The sequence below is a fragment of the Indicator indicator genome, chromosome 20 (assembly GCF_027791375.1).
Source record: "Indicator indicator isolate 239-I01 chromosome 20, UM_Iind_1.1, whole genome shotgun sequence".
In the NCBI taxonomy this organism is placed as follows: Eukaryota; Metazoa; Chordata; class Aves; order Piciformes; family Indicatoridae; genus Indicator; species Indicator indicator.
The window spans coordinates 11,684,594-11,702,711 of NC_072029.1; the positions used below are offsets into that span (position 1 = coordinate 11,684,594).

Genomic DNA, 18,118 nt, shown 5'->3' on the forward strand with positions numbered 1-18,118 from the left:
CGAAGCACGGCACGTGGCGTGCGGGCAGGCTGCCAGTCCCCTGCCCGAGCACTGGCTCCCTCGTCGTCGTCCCCCCGGTTCAAGTGCGGCGGGCAGCTCCCGCCGGGAGCGGGCGCGGTGCCGTGCTATCTGCGGTACATGGTGAAGGCCATGAAGCTGAAGAGGAGAGTGAGGCCGGCCAAGAAAGTGGTGGCGGTGGCGGTGAAGACGTGGCGGTATTGGAGCTGGAAGTACCAGAGCACAGCCAGCAGCAGCACGAAGAGTGGCAGCATCAGGCTGCCCACGTTGAGGGCGGCGTGCACGGGGTCAGCGGAGGCGCGGGGACCCGGAGGCGCGGGGCCCGGACTGTGCGGGGAGATGTGGCAGTGCAGGACGCTGTTTGGGGCGAGGTGAAGTGCGGCCAGGCTCTGGCTGTCGTCGCGCAGCAGCTGGCCCTGGTAGATAAGTCGCACCTGCTGCTCCTGCCCCGGGAAATGGGCCCTGCAGCGGGGAACGGGGTGGGAGACGTCACCGGGACAGCAACTGTTCCGGCCACGATTCCCCAACCCCGAGAGCTGCCAGTGTGCCCACCCTGACCACCCACGCGCGCCGCGCCACCAACTGCTCCGGGCGCTACCAGAAGAGAAGGTGCCTGCCAGGACAGGCTGTGCGGGGGCCCCATCGAGGACGGGCACAAGCACTAGCACCACGGCAGGAGCGGCAGCTCCCAGCCGCTATATGGAGAAGGAGCAACGGTCGGGGCTCGGGGCCGCCCCCAGCCCCGCCCCCAGCCGGGAGAGCCCCGCCCGGTGCCACGGGAGAACCGGCTTGCTCTGCCCCTCACCTCTTCAGGGCCCCGACGGTGTCACTGGGGCGCACACGGGCCAGCCGCTCCGTGTCGTTGAGGAACTTCAGCCGCAGCACCATGGTGGGCTCGGCGGGGTCACCGTCCCCCTCCCCGAGGGGGCCCTGCGCCGGTGCGGGACCGGCCCTGGACCGTAGCCCCGCCGCCAGCCCGCTCGCCTCATCGGGGGCTGCTCCGGCTGCAGATGCGGCCGCCGGCGCCGGCGAGGCTTTATGCTCTGCGGGTGCCGGTGCAGTGCTCGGTCCCTCCTCGGGTAGCGCAGCGGCGTCGCGGGGCGTGGCGGTGGGCTCGGGGGCGCGGGTGGAGGCCCAGGCCAGCCCCAGTACCACGGCGACCAGCAGCAAAGCGAAGACCACGGTCACCTCATCGCCAACGCCCTCGATCAGCGCCATGGCGGCAGCGCTATCAACTGGCGGGCGTAGAGCGGGGCCCATCAACCCGCCGGACCGGAGCCGGCCAGTGCGGGCCCCTCACCTGCCGCCATCGCGCTGCTTCCGCCTCGCCGTGGGGTACGCCGGGAGCTGTAGTCCCGCCCTGCGCGCCCTCGCCGCGGGGCACGACGGGACTACCGGTCTCGCCTTGCGCGCGTGTGCCGGTGCCGCGCGGGACACGCCGGGAGTTGTAGTTCCGGCCCCGCGCGGTGTCTCCCTGCAGCTTGCTGCTCCCCAAGATGAACAACCCCAACTCTCTCAGCCTGGCCTCACAGCAGAGGGCTTCCAGCCCTCCCAGCACTGCTGTGGCCTCCTCTGGCCCTGCTCCAACAGGTCCATGTCTGTGCTGTGCTGAGCACTCCAGAGCTGGACCCAGCACTGCAGGTGGGGTCTCAGCAGAGCTCAGAGGGGCAGAATCCCCTCCCTGCACCTGCTGCCCACGATGCTGGGCATCAGCTCAGGACACGGCTGGCTTTAGGTGATGTCACCTCATGGTGGATTTTTCTGACCAGGTTCTGGGTGATGGGCTGCAGGTGATGCTGTTGGGGCTTTGCTAACCCAACCAAATCTTCCAGGACAATAATAGGTGCTATAGGACAAGGAATGAAGATTCCCCTCACTTCTTTGCTGTGAGACACTAGCAGCAGAAAACCAAGTGCAGTCTTTGTGCTGGAAAATGTTTACTAGGATTGATTAGCTTGCGCAGCTGTGCCACCTCAGCAATTTAAGCCCATCCTTGTTAACTGTAACTAACAAAGAGTCTTTGCATCCTTAGCACTGAAGTCTCCACACGTATCTTTCCTTAAGTAATAAAATATCCTTCAAAACCAGCAAAAAACAATGCGTGTGGTCCAGGACCTGACAAACCAGGTGATGCTCCCAGCACCCAGGCTTGTGCAGCTCTGTGATGAAGCAAAGCCTGCTCATTAGTGCCAAACCCAGTGGGAAGAGGTTGGATTCCAGAGTGGGGTGAAATCTGGGGAGAGGGGAGCAATAGGGGGTGAGCCCAACCCTGGCACGGGGTGTTTGGGAGAGTCTCTGAGACCTGGAAGCTTTCCCACTTGGCGGACATGTCAGGGAAGGATTTATCAGTGGTGACTGAGATGAAAGCCCAAGGTAAAGAAGGCAGCTTTGGAGACCCACTGAGGGAAAGCAAAGTGCAGCAAGCTCCTGAATCTGGAGAAGAGGCTTCTGCAGCAATGGGCAAAGAGAGAATGATGACATCCCAGGATGTCAGAGTGCTGGGTCAGGATGCCAAAGACGCAGCAGATTTAAATCCCTTGGCTGTGTGGGAAACAGGGTCAGGATTTGTGAATTCCAGGCCTTGGGCTGGAGGAAGCTGTGGTGGGGGCAGCTGTAGCTGTGTTTTACCCAGCAGTTAATCACCCCCAGCCACCAAATCCTGGGCCTCAGTTCAGCCTGTATGTGCCTGATGCCAGCTGCCAGAGATTGAGTCTTTTTATTATCTCTCTTGGCTCGATTCAAGAGCTGTTGAATATTTCCCTCTGTGCCCTTGCACAGTGTGATCCTCACCCCTCAACCTGGGGTAAACTGAGCAGATTGTGTTCTGTATGTCTGCACAGGGCTGCAGAGCCTCTGGGTCTGCAATGTTCTCCTGGAACAGCACAACCATGGCTAGCTCTGGGGTACTGCTGCTCCAGCCAGATCAGGCCAACTGGATGACATTCAGCAAGGCCAAGTGCAGTTCCTCCCCTTGGGTCCCACCAACCACATGAGGGCTATAGGCTGGGGTCAGAGTGGCAGGAAACTGCCCAGAGGAAAATGCACTGAGGGTGTTGGTCAACAGGGGCTGGATGAATGAGCCAATGTATGTCCAGGTGGTTGAAGACCATCAGCATCCTGGCTTGGATCAGTAGTGGAACAGGGCAGGGATTGTCCCCCCCAGACTGGGCACTGGTGAGGCCACACCTCAAATCCTGCAGTCAGTTTTGGGTCCCTCACTCCAAGACGGACATTAAGGTGCAAGAGCAGGTCCAGAGAAGAGCAACAAAGCTGGCGAAGGGTCTGGAGAACAGAACTGGTGAGGAGCAGCTGAGAGACCTGGGGGAGAAAAGGAGGCTGAGGGCAGTGGTGGAGTCCCCATCCTTGGAGGAGTTTCAAAGGAGTGGAGATACGGTGCTGAGGACCATGGGTTGGTGGTGACCTGGCAGTGCTGGGATAACAGTCAGACTCCATGAGCTTAAAGATGTTTTCCACCCAAAGCATGAGCTTCAGGCAGCAGAGGGAAAGCAAAGCAGTCCGAGGGGATCCTGGATCCCTGACAGCCATCCTGACAGGGACAGGATTAATGCACTGCCACCTCCCAGCTCCAGAGCAGGATTAAAGAGCTGCAGAGAAGCTGCTGGCCTGATCCACAGCTTGAGGAGCATGGTGGCTGTGACTGGGAGCTGACAGCTCTTTCCTAAACATCTTCTTCCCCAGCAAGCTACTGCCAGGAGCTGCAGCTTGGCAGCAGAAGCTACAGCAAGGGAGAGTCCTGGGGGTTGGGAGGAGGAGCTGCTGACCCCACCGAGTGGGCCATGAGGGAAGAGCAATGTGGGGCCACCCAGGGCTGTGCCCATGGGGAGGGAACGGGAGATCATCAACTCCAACCATGTAGCACTGGTTCTGAGGCTTTTCTTCTCTTAGAGGTGCTGGATGAGGCCACTTCTCCTGGGTGATAGGGACCATGCCCTTGACTTTGTCCTGGGATGCCACAGTGCAGCAAGGCAGGAAGAAAAGGAGGGATGTGGTGAGGGGAGACAGGCAGAGCCCTGGGCAGACCATGGTGGCCACGGGGAGGTGGTGAAGGTTGGAGGGGCATCAAGGCCTGGAGAGCATAGCCAGGTCCATCCTGGCACTAAAGTGAAGTTTCTGGTTGTGATTTGTCCACCACAGCAGTGCTCAGCTTGGGTTTTGTGCGTGCTGAGGATGTTCTGACAGCACACCTGCCCAAACCTCCTCTGGAAACACCTCTGGCTGCTGGGTTTGCGCAGCAGCAAGCAGCTCTGCTTCTCCTGCTGGCAGGAGGAGCCCTCACATCACAGCATTTCCCCCTGAACACAGCTGGCTGCTGTAGCTGCCACCTTTGGAGCCTTTCCAATGTGCTGCGCAGGCTCCGATCGCTTCCGTCACAAGCTGACAATCCCTGGATGCAGTTCCTCCCTCCCTCCCTCAGTGTCTTCACCAGAGCTAGAGGTGCTGGATCAGCACATCTCTGCGGTGCCACGGCTGGAGGAAGGATCTGTCATCTGCAGCCAAACCTCCTCATTAAGCCCTGCTTTGAGTCCTCAGCAGTGCCCTGGCCCCACTCAAGGCAGGTTTGCCCCGTCGGTGACTGTGTCACCCCTGAGGTCCTTCTCAAGGGGTTCCCATACAGAGCAAAGGCCTCGCGTCACCAGTGGGTGGCACATCTCTGCTGGCTGTGTCTTTACACCCCAGGAGAGGTTACCAATAGACATGTGGAGACAACCTGGTCCCTGCTGGGGCTCTCACCTGCCCTGGGCTCAGCTGCATTTCACTGCCTCTGAACAGCATGGGCTGTGGATGCTCTGTGCTGGGCCACCACGCCAGGGGCTTGGCAGGGTGGAACAGAAAGAAGAACTGAAATGTCAGTGGTGCTCCTTGGGGTGCTCAGCCTGGAGAAAGGGGATGAGGGCAGACCTTCTGGCTCTGCAACCCCCTGAGAAGAGGTGGAAACTGGTGCTGGGGAGGGAGGGTGATGATTCTGTGATTCCAGAAGTTTCTCCCTGTTGTGGGTCTGCTCTGACCAGTGGCTGTGGGAAGCAGAGCCTGAGTATGGATGGGAATGGATGTGCTGGAGCCATGTCACTGCCTGCACAGTAGCTGCTTCCATGCATTCTTCGTGCCACCCTGGCTGTGCCAGTCTGGGCATGGCTCATGGTCCTGGCATGGCTCAGGGGAATTGATAGCAGGGGATTGATGACTCGATGGGCACAGAGGATGTGAGTCTTGGAAAGACTCAGATGCAAGTGAGAGAGCACTGGGGCTGTTGAATCTGGAGAAGAGAAGCCTGAGAGGGGTTCTTAATGCTCATCAAGAACTAAAGGTGTGGGGAAGAAGGGCAAGAGGACCACCCTTGTCAGTGGTGCCCAGGGACAGGGCAAGGGGCAATGGGCACAAGCTGGAACTCAAGAGGTTCCATCTGAACAGGAGGAGAAACTTCTTTGGTGTGAGGCTGCCCAGAGAGGTTGTGGAGTCTCCTTCTCTGAAGAGATTCCAAAGCCACCTGGCCATTGTGATCCTGGGCAAGCTGCTGTGGGTGCCTCTGCTTTAGCAGGAGGGTCGGACTGGGTGATCTCCAGAGGTCCCTTCCAAGCCCACCATGCTGGGATTTGGGGATCCTGTGACTGGGCAAGGGATGTTCTGCTGAGCTCCTGGCCACCACCAAGCAGCCCTGTTGATGCTGCAGGAGCAGAGGGAATGCAGCCTGGGACCAGGCTCTGATGCCTTCAAGGGAGATTCTCGTGTCCCTTTTCTTGGTCATCCAGGAAATTCTGCTGGGGGGTGCATTTCAGCTCCTGATTTTTTTCCCCAATCTTCCCCTTTTAGTGATTTTACTGGACTTTGTCCAGTGAAGCTTCCTGAAGTGATGTGGAACCATGCCAGGGGTTGGCAGTGCCACCTCTGTGTGCGGGCTGTGATCATTGCCTGGGGGCCAGCCACTCATGGGTCTACCAGCTCCCATCCCACCCACAGCATCCATGGCAGGGCTCATGCAGGGTCCTGACCTCGGGAGCCCAGCCATAGTGAATCTGCCCCAGCTCTGGCAGCATCAGCTGAGCAGCTCCCGTGGGCTTCCACAACCCCACTGGTGTCTGCAGGCTGCAGGATGGATGTGGCTGCTCAGAGGGGCTTTCCAGGTTCCATTTCTCACCCAGGTTTGGGCAGAGCTGCAGCATGAGGACAAGGAGAGCAGACAGCAAGGGGTTGATTTCCTCCTTCTCTTGTTTCTCCTGCCAGAGAGGAAGGGGAAACATGTTGTCAGCCTCATGTCTGTCTGTCTTTGTGCACTCACAGCCATTACAGAAAGGGTCCACCCCAGCAGGAGGACATGCCCAGACCTTGCAGTCCAGGGATCTTCCCATGGAGCTCTGGCAGCTCCCCAGGGGACACAGGTCCTCTGCTGACTCAGTGAAAGTGCAGCTGTTTGCCTGGGACCCCACATGGGTGGTGGAGCAGAACCACAGCTGGGTTCCAGAGATGTATCAGAACTGCAGCCCCTTGGTGTCCCTGCCCTCCCAGGAGACAGCAGAGCGAGAAGAAAGCCCCAAGACAGCTGTTTTGGGCAGATAAACCATCAAAGATGTTTCCTCACTGGGAGATGACGAAATCAATGTTCTAACACTGGGAGATGCCCCTAGGGCACCCTTGGCACATTGCTCTGTCTCTTCTCACTGAGGTGCGACTGGAAAACCCTCTGCAGGTGACACCAAAGGAAGTGAACCAAACCACTTTGGTGGCACTGGGCATAGAGACGTCTGCTGCCTGAGGTGGTCAGCATGCCTGAGAGGACATCTCAGACTGAAGCGTGGTGGAAGGGGACACAGAGCTGAGACCCTCTACTCTGGGACAGGCTTGTGGGGCAGAGGGGTTTGGACTGGGCACCTTTAGAGGGGTTTGGACTGGGCACCCTTGCACTTCTCAGTGTTGGCTACAGCCAGAGGTTTCAGGAACAGAGACACACAAATGGAGAGGAACCTTCAGAATCAGGGTGGAAGGTGGCAGGATGAGGTACAATGGCTTTAGACTGATCAAGGGGAGACTCAGATCAGATGTAAGGAAGAAGCTCTTCACCATGAGGGTGGTGAGACACAGGAACAGGTTGTCCAGAGAGATTTTGTGTGCCCCATCCCTTTGGGTGTTGAAGGCCAGCTTGGATGGGGCCTTGAGCAACCTGGTCTAGTGGAAGGTGTCCCTGCCCATGGCATGGGAGTTGTAACGGGATGATTTTTAAGGTCCCTTCCAGCCCATCCCATCCTGTGATTCCATGATTCCATGGAGAAAGGCTCTGGGCATGGCCCAAGTGCTGCATCTCAGGATGTGAGACTTGTGTGCCCGCTGTCTCTGCTCCTCCTTCTCCAACTTTTCCCACCATCACCTCTGAGAAAGGCAGCAGGTGGAAACCAGTCCCCAGCCAGCCCCCAAGTCCTGCTGGCCACTTGGCCACTGTCACCCCACAAGACTGGTCCCAGCAGGACTGAGGAAGGAGCTCATTAGGACCTTGTTTTCTCAGCTGGTGCTCCTCTCATCTCCTTATCTCATTTCAGCTGCCAGTGCTTCCGATCCCCATTCCTCCATCTCTCAGCTCTTTGGAAGATGCTCCCTGAGTGCCTGCCAGGGAATGCCATGGCTGGGCAGCCAGCTCAGCTGTGGCAGGCCAGGAGGTGCCTACCAGGATGCTGCGGCTTATGATGCTACCAGCATGGTGGCTGCTTGGAGCCTCTCGATTCTTGTGGCTACCCCTCCCAGGCTGGTTTCAGGGATGGGCAGTCAAGATGGTCTTCACTGGCCTCTGCCCAACAAGAGTGACAGGGCTGTCAGTGTGACAGTCATGCCTGTGGAAAACCTGATCACAATTGCCTGTGGCTTCATTAGATGGACCCATCAATGGCTCTTTGTGTCTTGCCCCATGGCATCTGAGCAGATGCCAACATTTGGGGTGACAGATAAATGACACTGTCATGGTGGGGCAATGGCTGGTGACTACCCAGAAACCACTTGGGACCGGCCATGTTCCACAGCTTGATTAATCATGGAATCCCAGACTGGTTTAGATGAGAAGGGACCTGAGCTGCTCCAGTCCAACCCCTGCAGTCAGCAAGCACATGTAGAGCAGGTTGCTCAGAACACCGAACAACTTGACACGGGATGGTTCCAGGGATGGGGCATCTCCCACCTCTCTGGGTGACATGGGCCAGGCTCTCACCACCCTCAGCATTACAAATCTCTTTCTACTCTCCCGGTCCCATTAATGACCATAGCCTGAGTGGCTTACAGCAGAGTCACCCCCGACGTGCAATCGAGAGGCAGCGCTGGAGGAAGGAGGGCTAGGGGTGCACACAGAGGGGTCCCCAGGCCAGGCTAGGGGGTATGCCTGGGGCTCTGCGGGGGTCTGTGTGTGGGGCACGGGGCTGGCACAGCCCTGGCGGCTTCCCGTGAGTGGGGACAGTTGGGGTGCCTTCAGGCCATTAGGCACCCCAGCGAAGGGGGACAGCCGGGACTCTCGGCGAGCGCGGCGCGGTGGAGTGGCGGGGAGCGACCCCAACATCCTCCCCGCGCTGACCCGAGCCGTTCGGCCAGTCCCGCTCCCGCCGCTGTGACGCAGAGAGGGGCGGTCCCGGGGCGGGCGGCGCTGCCGGCGGCGCGGGGCGGGCGTTCAGCGGGGCGGGGGCGGCAGAGCCCGCAGAGCGGCGGAGCCCCGGAGCGCGGCCATGCAGCGGCAGCTGCCGGCCCCGCGCCGCTGACCGCCGGCCCCACCGCCATGAACTTCCAGGGCGGGCCCGGCCAGAGCCCGCAGCAGCAGAGCCTGGCGGCGCCGGGCGGGCCGGTGCCGGTACCGGTGCCCGGCCCCTCGGGCCCGCAGCCCGGCGGGCCGCCGCCGCCGCAGTTCGGGCTGTCCAACTCGGCGGCGATCCGGGCGGAGATCGGCCGCTTCGAGTCGGTGCACCCCAACATCTACGCCATCTACGACCTCATCGAACGCGTGGAGGACCTGGCGCTGCAGAGCCAGATCCGCGAGCATGTCATCTCCATTGAGGGTGAGCGGAGCCGAACCGGGCCGAGCCGGGCTGAACCGGGCCCACCGGAGCCGGGCCGAACCGGGCTCTCCCGTGCCGAACCGGGCCGGGGCCCATCAAGCCCAATCGCGCTCAACTGGGCCGGGCCAAGCGGGGCCTCGCCTCCCCCACCCTCCCCGAACCGAACCGGGCCGCCGCCGCTGCCCATTGTCCTCGCCGGGCACTCTGCACCTGCACCCGGTGCTTGCTGGGGCGGCGGCCGCGCCCGCTGCCTGCCCGCGGGGCCCGGCTGGAGCCCTGCCCGTGGGGCCCCGCCGCCGCAGCGGGAAGAGAACGGCGGGCCGGGGCCTGTGGGAGCTCTGCTGGGGGGGCGGCGGGGCGCGGGGACCGCAGCGCTGTGCGGGAGGCAGCGGGTGGGGGGTGGTGTCTCTCCGCAGCCGCCCCCGCCGCGAGGCCTGCAGCGCCGGTGGTCGCGGCCCGGCAGCCCCGTCTGTCCGTCCGTCCTTCCCCTCCGCGGCGAGGGGCGGCGAGCCCTGGGAGCGGGGAGCGGGCTGGGAGCGGGCAGGCAGCGGAACCAGGGGACGATGAGCTGGGGCCTGGACAACGAGCGGTGCAGCAAGCGGCAGTGGGGTGGGCAGGAGCCGCGGCTCCGTGTCGGGGTTCTTGCGAGGCCGGGAGGCGGCTCGGCACCGGACGGCCCCTCTGGCTCTGGTGACCCTAAACCTTCGGCCCTTGCAGCTGGGGTTGCCCTTCAGCGCGGGGCCGCGGCCGGGGCTATGCCGGGAATTGCGTCTCGGTTCGGGGCTCCTAGAGCGGCCGCTCCCGCCCCGACGGTTCTGTGGGCTCGGTCCTGGCAGCGTGCGCGGGTCTGGTCGCGGTACCGGCCCGGTACCGGCCCGGTACCGGCGCTGCGGCTCTGGGGGGGGCGGCGGGAGTAGCGCTGCGGGGGTGCGGGTATGGGGGAGGGGGGCGCCGGCAGCGATGCAGCAGGGGCAGGCAGGGAGCAGCGTGGGGGTCCCGCTGGGGTGGGTGTGGGCAGGGAGCAGCCTGGTGAGTGCAGGCAGGCAGTGTGTGGGTGCAGGGGGTGGGTGCAGGCAGGCAGTGTGTGGGTGCAGGGGGTGAGTGCAGGCAGGCAGTGGGTGGGTGCAGGCAGCAGACACAGGCTGGTGACGCTGCGCGGGGGTGGCAGCCTGGGCCACACTTCTTCCCTGAGCTCTTCTGGAGATGCCCGCATCCCACGTCAGTCCTTGGGATGGTTCCTTTGGGAAGCAGAGAGGCACGAGGGTCTGACACAAGCCTGATGGATTTCATGGCTGAGGGGATGTCAATCCAGGGATTTGGTTCATCTGTCTCGCTGTGCAGGGACAAAGGACGTGCTGGGATCAGAATAGGGCAAACATAAAACCAGCACAAGGAGGGGGTTTCTCTCCACCTCTGAGTGTTCCACAAGGTCCCTTGCCACAGAAAGCCCCTGATTAACAGAGCTGAACAAGGTGGAAAAGGCAGGGATTTGTCCTGCAGATGGTGGGAAGGCCAGAGGGCTGGCACAGGCCATGGCACTACTATGCCCTGTCACTGGAACTCCAGCCACATGCCACCTGTGGAGGTCAGGTGGTCCTGGTCGAGGAAGACCATCTCTTGTCTGTTCTCAGGAGGGTCCTCAGCTCTCTTTTGTTTGTGCCTCTGGTGCTGATTGCAGCGAAGACCTAAGGGCCATAGAGCTGTGCTGATGTGATCTTATCCTGACTGTGATTCTCTGTGGGACAGAGAAGCCACCTCTGAAACTGCATGAGGCTGGGCTGCTGCTCAGGGGACATCTCCACAGAGTGTGGGTGGCCAACCCCCTCCATGCTCCCTGCTCCTTGTCTGCTGCCTGTGTGGATGTGGGGTACCAGGTGTATGTGTGTCCCCTGAGTCGTCCTGTCTTCATCTGCACCCTGCCCTGCACTGTGTGGATGGCTTGGGCTGGTGGTGGGCACGTTGGTGTTGAGGTGCGTCTCTTAGCAACTCCTCTGGTGGTGCTTTTTCTGCTGCTGCTGAGAGGAAGGTGTGAAAGCAGCGTTCCTTCAGCATGGCTGGGAGCTGATGCAGCTCCCTAGAGCTGGACTGGAGCTTCTCCTGTAATCCCATGGTGAGGTGTGAGGAGGAACTGGTACAGGAGTGTGGTCCTGCCCTCCTCCCTCTGTGTTTCCCAGCTGTGGAGTGGGAATCCCACAGATTCCCTTTCCTTGGCTGCATTCCCTGCTGGGCACCAGGTCAGATCCTGGTCCTGGTGAATGTTGTGCTCTGATGGTGCAGCTGTTGCAGCAGATCCCAAGTGTCTGAGAGGCTTCAGCAGTGGTGTGGTGATTAGCATTGGGCTAATTAGTGGCTGGAAGAGCTTTGCTGGAGGTGTGAGGATCCTTCTGAACTGCATGGTTTGGGCTGGGTGCGGGTTGCTGGGAGGGGGTTTTACTGGTGTTTTTGTTGATGTTCTTGATCCAAAGCTCAGACTCTGTGACCGCAGAGACTGCTGCTGATCCTCAAATCCGTTGTGGAAGCTACCAGTGAAATCCCAAATCCCACTTCCTGACAGCGAGTTTGGGGCACTGTGAGGCTGCTCCTGTCCTCCTCCCAGATTCTCCTTCTCTTTGTTTTTAGCAGGGAAAAGGGCTGGAGCCGGTTCCTTTCTGCCGTGGTAGCCATATGCCTGAGGCAAAGCCAGGGAGGCCATCAGTTCCCTGGGCTCCTCACCCGCAAGAGTATTAGCAGGAGGGGGAGACATTAGCAGAAGGTATCTTCTGCAGAAGCTTCCTGGTTTGTGGCTCAGGCTGCAGAGGCATTGCCAAGGAGGAGATGGAGCAGGTGCTGGGGAGCCTTGGGAGCTCAGCCCTAGAGTCAGGGATGGTGTGAAAACCATGTGAGACTGGTGCCTGAGGCTGCTCCCAGGCCTGCATGGAGATGTTCAGAGTCACTGTAGGAGGAAGGGGAAATCAGCTTCATTTTGATCTCCTTCATATCTCCGGAGCTTCATTGAGAGGCCCTGGTGGAAGGGAAGGCTTCTGGGAAGCCAGGGCTGGGCATGGTGGTGGGTTTGGGCAGTTGCCAGCCTCAGCTGAATCAGAGGCAGGACCCGGGGGCTTCAGTAGTTTCTAACCACCAAATTTGGACAGATTTTCAGGGGGCTAGTGGAAAACGCTTCCCTCATCCCAGGCATGTGTCTCTGCCAAATCCCAGAGCCTGCTGCAAGCTGCTGAGCTCCAGAGAAGGTTCTGTATGCATGGAGCAAGATGATGTGGAGCTGCAGGTCTGAGCGATCTGGTTCAGTGGTGGCCTGCTAGTGCTGGGTTAATGGTCAGGCTTGATCTTAAAAGTCTCTTCGGACCACAATGATTGGGTGGCACAAGCCCAGGTTGTCATAAATGTAACCTCTAACTGTGTGGCTCTGGAGCAGCCTGTAGCCAGAGCTGTATTAATAGAATCTGTAATGAGCACAGGAATTGCACAGCACTTTGTTCCTGTTGGAAAGGAGCATCTCCAGAGGTGACCAAAACACAGCTTCCAGGTGGGGAGTGATGTGGCAGAGCAGAGGATTCCTGCAGAGATGTGCAGGATGGGGACTTGTGAGCTGCAGAGACAGCAGGAGCCAACAGGGATCCACTGAGAGCAGGAGAGAAGAGCCAGGAAGGTGGGGAAGCAGGAGGAGGATCATGGTGTGGGGCTGAGGAGGTGGTTACATAGAGGTCTTCTGCATGTGGAAAGTCACCAAGGCCAGGAGGGAGGAGGTGGATGAGGAGAGGTAGGTGAGATCCCTCAGCAGAGCTGTTGTGAAATGCGTTCATTGCTGTGCGCATGTCTGCAGCCCACCCAAAGGCTCAGCTCTTGGGAAGAGCCAGGAGAAATCTGGCAGCCCTGTGGGAGGACTTTGGTGGCCAGGTAGAAGGAATCTTTGAGTGAGGGCAGGCAGAGCTTTACCTGGAGTGGTGGCAGTCCCTTTATTGTCCTCTTACACCCCTCCAACACCCTTCCAAACTCGGTTTGATTCCTTCCTGCATTTTAGGAAGCAGGACTAGTTTGGAAGACCTTCTTCAGGGTTTCAGCTGTGGTGTCTCTAGCAGAGACAGAGCAAAGCCCTGGAGAAGGATCTGCTGGTAGCAGGATGGTGGAGAGCTTTGCAGGAGTACTCTCTGAGTCCTGTGTCTGTGGCACTCTGAGTTGGAGTTGGAGACCAGGGTGGGCTTGGGTCACTTGGTGTGCATGCTCCCATCCCAGCACTGGAGCCTTTTCCCAGTTGGCCAAGTCTAAGGGATCTATTTGAGGCACATCTTGGAGAGGCAGGCCAGGCCCTTGCTGCCTTAGGAGTTTGTGTCCATTACTGGCCATTCTGTTGTTACTTAGTGTATTTTTTTTTTTTTTTGTATAAGCATTGCCCAACCCCTGGATGTTCTTTTTCTTGTGCATGTCTCTCTAAGCAGTCCTTTGGTACCAGGGGTTTCTGTGTTCCCAGTTGCTGAGGTGACTTTCCTGTCTCTTTCTGATGGGTTGAACTGGCTGTACCTTGTCATTTCCTTGGGTTCCAGCCCAGGTTGTCCAGCTCTGCTCTGCATCCTTTCCCAGTGGCTTTTAAAGTTGGTTGCTCTGATTCACCAAGCAGAACCCGAGGCAGGTGCTGCTGTGGGTGCTGCATCTGCCTGGGGGATGGTGAGAGGAGGCTGGGGGGGCTCTGGCCCTGTTGTGGGCAGCCCACGGCCATGTGCCTGGCGTTAGCTGGGTCGGCCTGAAGGAGATGACAGCTCTGGGCAGCAGCATTCTGCTCTGCCGGCGTGTCCCTGCCATCCCACCTCTGCACAGCTGCCCAGGGACAGCTGTCCCAAGGGAAGCCACTGGGAGTGATGGCAGGAGCCATGCTCTGTCTCCTCTGGGAGCAGCAAACCTCTGAGCAACCAGCACATCCCTGCTCCTGGGGCTGGAGCCGGGCATCCCGGCACTGCTCTGTCTCCTTGGGCTGGAGCTTTGCTGGGAGTGAGGTGCAAAGGTGATGAACACAAAAATAGAGGATGGGGCAAATGTTTTCTTGTTTGGGTGGGGGGTGCTGGGATTTCGGGGCAGAGACTCCCAGGAGAGATTCCTGAGGGAACATGGACTTGCTTCTTGGTGGCTAAAGAGAGGCCCTCTGTTCTTGCCTGGCAGAGGGGCCATCAGGGCTGGCACTGCTCCACATCTCCATTTCAGTGGCACAAGCAGAAGGATCTGTGTGGGGAGAGTCCTGGAGCAGGTCCTGTTGTGAGGGGAAAACTTCAGCCCCATGGGAGTGTTGGATGAAGCAGAAGCAGGGCTGGAGGAGGCCTGTGGCTGCTGGGACAGACACAGCCATTGCATTCAAGAGGCTTGGTATCATGGCCCCAGTCATCTGAAGCTACCTCTGCCAGATGAAGTTCTCACCTTGTAGAAATTCCACCTCAAGAACAGGATCTCGTGAAAGAGTCAGGAAATCAGAGAAAGAAATGAGTGCTGTGATTGACAGGAATTGGGAGAGATGATGAAGCTTAAGCAGAAAGGCTGGAGGATGATCTTGATCACTGAAGAATGAGTAGGATGAAGTTGCAGGTGCCATGGTGAGAGGTTTCTGGTGCTGCGGGGGCAGGAACTCTGCTGTGGCTAAAGAGGAAAAGATGGGAGGGACATGGAGGAGTGCTGGAGGGAAAGGATGGGATCTGAATGTGGCCTCGGTTGGAGCACTGGAGATTCTGTGACTGTGGTTTCACAGTTACCTCAACCCATCACAAGTGTGGCTGCTGCTCAAAGAGACTGGGGAGCTCTTCCCACCTGGTTGCCGTGTGGTGAGCAGGCTCCAGGAGTTGCTCTGGTAGAAGCTGAGCTCTGCCTGGGTTTGCTGGGATGGGTTTTGAGCTGCTTGCTGGGCTCTGTCAGGACATGTTCCAGGGATGGTTCCTCCAAGTCTCTGATGGACATTGGCTGGTCTCCTGAGCTTGATGTGGTTTCTCTGTGGTGTTCAGTCCTGGTGGCTTCTCTTTCCTGAGCTTGTTCAGTCTCCCTTGACCCGAGGGAAGCTCACAGCTCTCCCCATCTATCAGCAGGGAGGTTCACGCTTGGTTGCACAGAGTCTTTTGCTTCTCTAGGGACCATTCTGCACCTGACCAATATCCTGCTGACCAGCAGCTGTCCAGGCCTCTATTGGAACAGGGACAGTGGTGGTGACTCTGTGTTCAGGAGCTGCCCCCGCGTTTGGTGCAGGGTGAAATCTGCTTCTGTTGGAGTGGCTGAGGCTCTGCCCTGTGAGGACGCACCAGGAGAAGCTGGAGCATGGTTGTTTTTTGCTGACTGGTCTGTGAGATCTTGCCACCTGCTTCCAGGAGGTTTCCCCAAGCTGCTGATGGAGCAGGTCTGGTTTCCCTCCACGCATGTTTGAGTCTTGGGCAGTGCGGGTCTCTTGCCTGCATGAAGAAGGTATCTGTGGTCTGATGTCCTCCTGCCAGGTGCTGGCATCATGAGCAGAGCTGAAGCTGGGGTCTTTCCAAGTGGGCTTCCTGAGATGATGTGGAGAAAGTGAGGAGTCTTCTGGGGCAGGAAGGCTAGAACTGGATGTCATTGGGGCTGCTTCTCTATTGGAAAGAGTTTTGTCCTATCAAGGTGTGTCCTTTGGTGTCTTCTTGCCTCTCTTGCCCCAGTAACTTTCAGACCTGTGTCCAGCGTCAGCCAGGCCTGGCCAATCCCTGCTGTGGCCAAATTCCTGCAAATCCCAACAAAAGAGCACAGAGTGACCCAGCTGGAGGCACAGGAGGGAAGGGGATGTTTGCCTCCACCCTCAACAGCTCACTGCCGTGGGGCTGCAACTCAGCACTGGGACCTCTTCTTCATGTGAGTCACTGGGGAAGTTCTTGCCCGGGGTGATGGGTGAGATCCTGTCCCTGCCCTGTCATCTGTGGTGATGAAACCTGCTGTCATCCCAGCACCTTGCCTCAGCTCCTGGGAGCCACCAGCTCCAAGTCCATCACCTCCTGTCCCAGCTCACTATCCTGGGTGACATGGGACTTGTCCCCAGTGAGGTGGGGGCTGGCTGATGGCCTGGGCTGGTGCTGCCCCAGGTGGGCAATGAATGGATGCAGCAGAGCTGAATGCTGCACACTTCTGTTGGGGAGCAGTTGGGTGTGAGTTTGCTGCTTCTGCCACTGCAAGTCACACCTGGGGCCTTGGCTGGTGGGGTTCCTCCTGCAGAAGATGTTCTGGAGGCACAGGACAAGGACAGTCCTGCCTCAGGGGTCAGGTGGTTTATGTCAAGATGAGGTGGATGAGCACGTGGGGAGCACTCAGAGATGTTGGGACAGCATGGGCTGTGTCATGGAGATGAGCTTTCCATGGCAGTCACTCGACCTGCATTGGTTTTGGCATCTCTCGTGAGCACAGAGGCCCAGGAGAGCTTCAAGGAGCAGTCTGAAGGAGGATAACAAAGCAGATTTTGGGTTGTCTATGGAGAGCTCTTTGCAAACCCCAAGTACAAAGGGGTGACAGCAGAGAGGAGCTTGGAGCTGTGGTAGCTGAGAAGGGGAGAGGCTGTGGCGGGTCGAGAGGAGGCGGTGGGCTTGGCACAGGGAGGAGGTAGAGCTGCAGAGTGTGAGGAGTTTGGGAGGGTGAAAATGAGCAGCATGCAGTTGACGTGACAGAAGAGGAGGACCTGGAGGGGGTGCGAAAGGAGGATTGGCTGCTGGAGAGGGAGAGGCTGGGAAGGCAGCTTCAGCAGCAGCTCTGCCTGCGTAGGAATGGGCATCGTTCTGTGCTTTTTGGGTGACCATGGGGACAGGGACAGGGGCTGAGAGGGGCTGGAGGCCCAGGGCAGGTGGCTGGGTGGTGGAGGCTGTGTCTCAGCCCTGAGGGTCGTGGGGACAGCCAGGCTGTGGAGAGGAGAGGTGGGTCCATGACCTCTCCTCTTTGTCTGAGTCGTGTCCTCAGCTCAAAGGCAGGATCTGAGCGATGTCCTCAGGCACCATGCAGCCAGGGCTTGGGGGAAGAGGGGCCAGAGCTGGGATCAGCAGCAGCTCCCTGTAATCATGCTGAGCTGAGGCTTGTGGGTGCACACTTGAAATGCTGGAGGGGAAAAGAAGCTGAGACTTCATTTTGGACAGGAGACAGTCCAGGAATAGAAAGGCAGAGTCATGAATCATCAGCATGGAGCTCAGAGCTGGGACTAAATGGAAACAGAAGGCTTGCTGGAGGCAGCGTGAAGGGAGAGGAGAAGGTGCCATGGGCAGAGCCATGTGAGACACCTGGAAACCAGCAGAACTGGAGGTGGGCCACCAGCACCATGTTTTTGTCCCCAAAAGATGGAGGATTTATGGGACACCTTATTATAGCCTTTTGATACTTCAGGAGATACTTAAAGATGGAGAGAGGCTTCCTACGAAGGCCTGGAGGGAAGACAAGGGGCTTTCAGTTGTAAGAGGTGCAGGGTTAGGTCAGATGTTAGAAGAAGGTCCTCATTGTGAGGGTGAGGAGGCACTGGAACAGGTTGTCCAGAGAGGTTGTGGATGCGGTATCCTTGAAAATGTTCAAGATCAGCTTGAATGAGGGTTTGAGCTACCCAGTTTTGTGTAAGGTGTCTCTGCCCGTGGCATGGGGGTTGAAATGGGTGATCCCTGAAGGTCCTTCCAGCTCAAAGCATTCTGCATTCATGGATCTCTTCCAACCTTTAGCTGTCCATTTGCTTGGAGAGTTCAGACGGAATCATTTTTGCTCCCAGTTTCAGCCACACGCCCAGGAGCAGATCATTCCCTGCCTTCCTGCAGCAGCTTCTCTCCATACTTGAGGGCTGTATCAGAATCCTCTTCTCTAGAACTTCCCATCCTCGTCTGTGGCATCATCCTCTGCTCATCTTCATGCTCTTCTGAACACTGTCTCCTTGATCAAAACCCTCTTGAAAAGTAGATGGATGCAGCAACTGGCTGGAGAGTGCAGCAACTAATGCTGGAGAGACTCAAAGCAGGACTTCTCCTGCAGGCCTGTCTCTGTTGGTACTGCACAGTGGTTCCCTGTCCTCAGCGTTGTGGCACAGCTGGCTCCTGGATGTGACCTGCTCTGACCCCCCAGGT

General features: G+C 58.7%; 1 protein-coding gene across 1 annotated transcript; it reads right to left on the reverse strand.

The window, feature by feature from the left end:
* Window positions 1-111: 111 nt before the first annotated feature.
* TMUB1 (transmembrane and ubiquitin like domain containing 1) lies at window positions 112-1,236 on the reverse strand. Its single transcript, XM_054390207.1, has 2 exons — window positions 824-1,236; window positions 112-480 (listed from the first exon to the last, which is right to left on the reverse strand). The coding sequence occupies exons 1-2, from the start codon at window positions 1,234-1,236 to the stop codon at window positions 126-128; spliced, it is 768 nt and encodes a 255-aa protein (XP_054246182.1). The 3' UTR covers window positions 112-125.
* Window positions 1,237-18,118: the final 16,882 nt, after the last annotated feature.